At 37.2% G+C, this 3,611-nt stretch overlaps 1 protein-coding gene across 1 annotated transcript; it reads right to left on the bottom strand.

The window, feature by feature from the left end:
• Positions 1-1,683: 1,683 nt before the first annotated feature.
• LOC104959009 (stanniocalcin-like) lies at positions 1,684-2,904 on the bottom strand (the record flags this gene model as incomplete). The annotated part of the gene is made up of 1 exon (XM_010786852.1): positions 1,684-2,904. A coding segment is annotated over one exon (298 nt), but the record flags the coding sequence as incomplete, so codon positions are not given.
• Between the last annotated feature and the right edge of the window lie 707 nt (positions 2,905-3,611).

Consider the following 3,611-nt stretch of genomic DNA (forward strand, 5'->3'; position numbering starts at 1 on the left):
GGGGGGGGGGGGGTTACAATCTCTGTCTTTTATTAATGGAAATAAACCAACCAAGAACAGTTAGAACAGGCAAACTCTGAAGACTTTATTAAACAGCAGCTGGAAATTCTTAAAATTGAAAGCCACTTAAAATCCAAAAAAAAGACTTAAGACCTAAATGTTGTTTTTTACATTTCTTTATGTTGTGTTTTTCTTTCTAACTTTATTTATATTTATATATTTATATTTATATTGATCACATATTAACCTTCTTGTATTGAAAAGTCTATCGTCTTAAAATCTCTGTCTTTTATTATAGGAAAACACGCTGCAAAGAAAAGTTAAACAGGCAAACTCTGAAGACTTTATTAAACAGCAGCTGGAAATAGCCATATCCCACTGCTATTGGTCAGTTTTTAAAAACGATTTAAATTCCTCAAAAATACCTTAAATCTTGATGTTCCCAAGTTTACTTAATTTTATGAAAAATCCCCTAAAATCTCCACATTTCTAATGAAAATCTAACGTTTTTTTACACATGACATGGCAACAGAACATCATTTTTCTAAAATATTTTATCTCTCAAAAAACCTCTTAATTTTTGAAGAAAATCTGACATTTCTTTCCAAAAACATGTTTTCTCTTTCTTCCATCTCACTTCGAGAGGTTTGTATCCTGCAGACTTTAAACAATAACTCTGATCATAACAGTGCTGCCCCCTTGTGGCCTGTCGGGGTATAACGAGGCCAGTTGTCATTACTTTCCATGACGCAGGACATAAAAACCTTCATAGATCTGTTCATCGTTTGTTCTGCAGGGTGGAAGAAATATTCAGATCTGCACAAAATGTCCCTTTCTGCAAATAGTGATTATTTAAACGATCACAAACTAGTTACTTTAACAATGTGTTGGGAAAATAGGAATTCATGTCTCCATTTACCCAATCATTGTATATTTAAGGTGGCAGGTCTCTATTTTCTGGTGAACCTCTAACAATATTTATAGGATGTACTTTATTAATCCCAATTCCACTTGTTTATGTCCACTGTGACCTGGAGGGGACTTGACCCAACAACCTTCTGGATCCTAAATGAAGTCCTTACTGACTGAGCTAATGCTGATCTCAATGCAAAAATACTTATGTAAAGATTGACTACAGCTATCAGACTTCACTCCCTGTCACATGACTTTCTCGTGTGTGTGTGTGTGTGTGTGTGTGTGTGTGTGTGTGTGTGTGTGTGTGTGTGTGTGTGTGTGTGTGTGTGTGTGTGTGTGTGTGTGTGTGTGTGGCTGTGTCCTATATTGAAATATAAATATGTAATAGAACTAAATATAATTTCACATATATCGTGTTAAAGTCTAGAATAATTACAGCGAAAATAAAAACAATAAATAAATACAAAACAAATTGAGAAAAGCCAAAATGAATCATATACATCATTTATTCTCAGGATCACAGACACGTTAAAATACACCTTTAACTAATAATGAAACGCTCTCAGACCAGAAGCTCCACGGCCAGCACGAAGCCCCCCCCCCCTCTCTACTTTAAATATAAATTAACCTGTTCAACAAAATAAATATCAATCATAACCTCTGTAATCTTCCCCCTTTGTAATGTCTGCTTCACAGGTGAGAGGTCAGCGGGTCAATCACACCAGATGATAATAATAATAATAATAAGATTTTAAAAGCAAGTGTTTCCCCCAGACCCCCAACTAAAGCTGCAACAGGTGATCATTAATCTGCATGTTCGCAAAGGTATCAGCGTGAGTTAGGGCCGGGCGATATATTCATATATTATAAATATAAGAGTAAATGTCGTTTATCTGAATTGTAAGGCTGCATTAAATGAGATTTATTTTGATTTTCCACATTATAAAGTACTTAAAAAAGCACAATACTTGAGTAAATGTACTTTATTACACAGTACTGATGATTATTGAGCAAAAAAATCATTGCAGCGTGCACAATATATTGAATTTTGAGGTATTTGGTCCGATATCGTTCTGCATATCACCCATGAAAGCATGTGTGTGTGCCTTTCCAAAGTAGTATAAACTACTTCAAAAAGTACAATACTTGAATAAATGTACTTTATTACACTGCATTACTGATGATTATTTAGCAAATATGCATATCAGCTTGCAAAATGTAATGAATTTTGTCACAATCTCAAGGTATTTGGTCAAAAGAAATTGCTATTTTTGTGTGTGTAAAAAAAGTACAATACTTGAGTAAATGTACTCTATTATACTGCAAAATGCAATCTATTGTTGGTTAAATGCACATTCCTGATGATTATCCAGCAAATATAATGTATTTTGTCACAATTTCAAGGTTTTTGGTCCAACATTGTTTGGTATTTTTCATGTGCATAGCAGCGTGTGTGTGTGTGTGTGTGTGTGTGTGTGTGTGTGTGTGTGTGTGTGTGTGTGTGTGTGTTAATGTACTTGAGTTCATGTACTCTGTTTTGCTTATTTACCAAAAATGTCATTACAGCTTTCACAATATATTGAATTTTGTCACAATTTCGAGGTATTTAGTCCAAAAATCTTGCTTTTTCTACGATATCACCCAGCCCTAATGTGCATAAAAGCGTGTGTGTGTGATAATGTGTGTGTTATCTACTGCTCTGTGTTGACGCCCCCCTCCATGTCGTCCACAGACCTCTTCCTAGCGAACAAGTGAGTGGGGTCGCGACCTCTGAATCCCGGCTGGATGTTGAACACAGGTGTGTTCCTCCAGCTGGACGGGTTGTTGAAAGCCGAGGCTCCGGCAGAATCTGCAGAACACGGTTGGTTCTGAAGAAGCTGCAGGAAAGTCTCCATGTCGGGACCCAAACGAGAAATAAGCCCCGCCCTCACCGCCGAAACCGTCTGCTCGTCACATGACTGAAGCGTCTGTAGAAGAGTGCTGTAATATCTGCAGAGAAAACAGGAAACAGGAAGTCAGGAAACACTGAAACACACATTTAATTTATTAAAAGGGGCCATCAAGTGTAGTACATTAGTATTTAGTGTCTACTTTAAAGAGTCCTCTCCTGCTGATGTTCAGGGGCCGTATTCACAAAGGATTTTAGGGCTAAAAGTAGCTCCTAACTGGCGAATTTAGGAGAAACTCCTAAGCATAATGGGCGTGTCAGTCTTAAATTTAGGACTCCTAATTTTATTCACTAAGAGCAATTCACAAAGTATTTTAAGCCTAAAAGTAGCACCTAAGTCTGGGAGAGCTTAAAAGTCCTCGAGAGGACTCCTAACTCAGTAAGACCTATTCACAAAGAATCTGAAAATGGCTGAGAGACGAAATGTTTTGGAGACAATGGAAGACTGTGAATTGATCAAGAGATATAGGCTAAATCGTGAGGGTATCAAACTTGTTGTGGAATTAGTGCGGGATGCAATAACATCCCCGACTAACAGGAATAACCCGATTAGTCCGGAAATAAAATGTTTGGCAACACTACGATATTTAGCAACAGGGAAAATGCAACTTTGCAATGCCGACGATTTAGGAATATCGCAACCATCAGTCAGCTGTGCCATAAACCAAACCATCAACGCGCTCTCTAGACCACATATCATCCAACAGTTTATCCGGTTTCCTTTGGACAATCAACAACTACACAGGAT

The sequence above is a fragment of the Notothenia coriiceps genome, unplaced genomic scaffold (assembly GCF_000735185.1).
Source record: "Notothenia coriiceps isolate Sejong01 unplaced genomic scaffold, NC01 NC01_scaffold00029691, whole genome shotgun sequence".
In the NCBI taxonomy this organism is placed as follows: domain Eukaryota; kingdom Metazoa; phylum Chordata; class Actinopteri; order Perciformes; family Nototheniidae; genus Notothenia; species Notothenia coriiceps.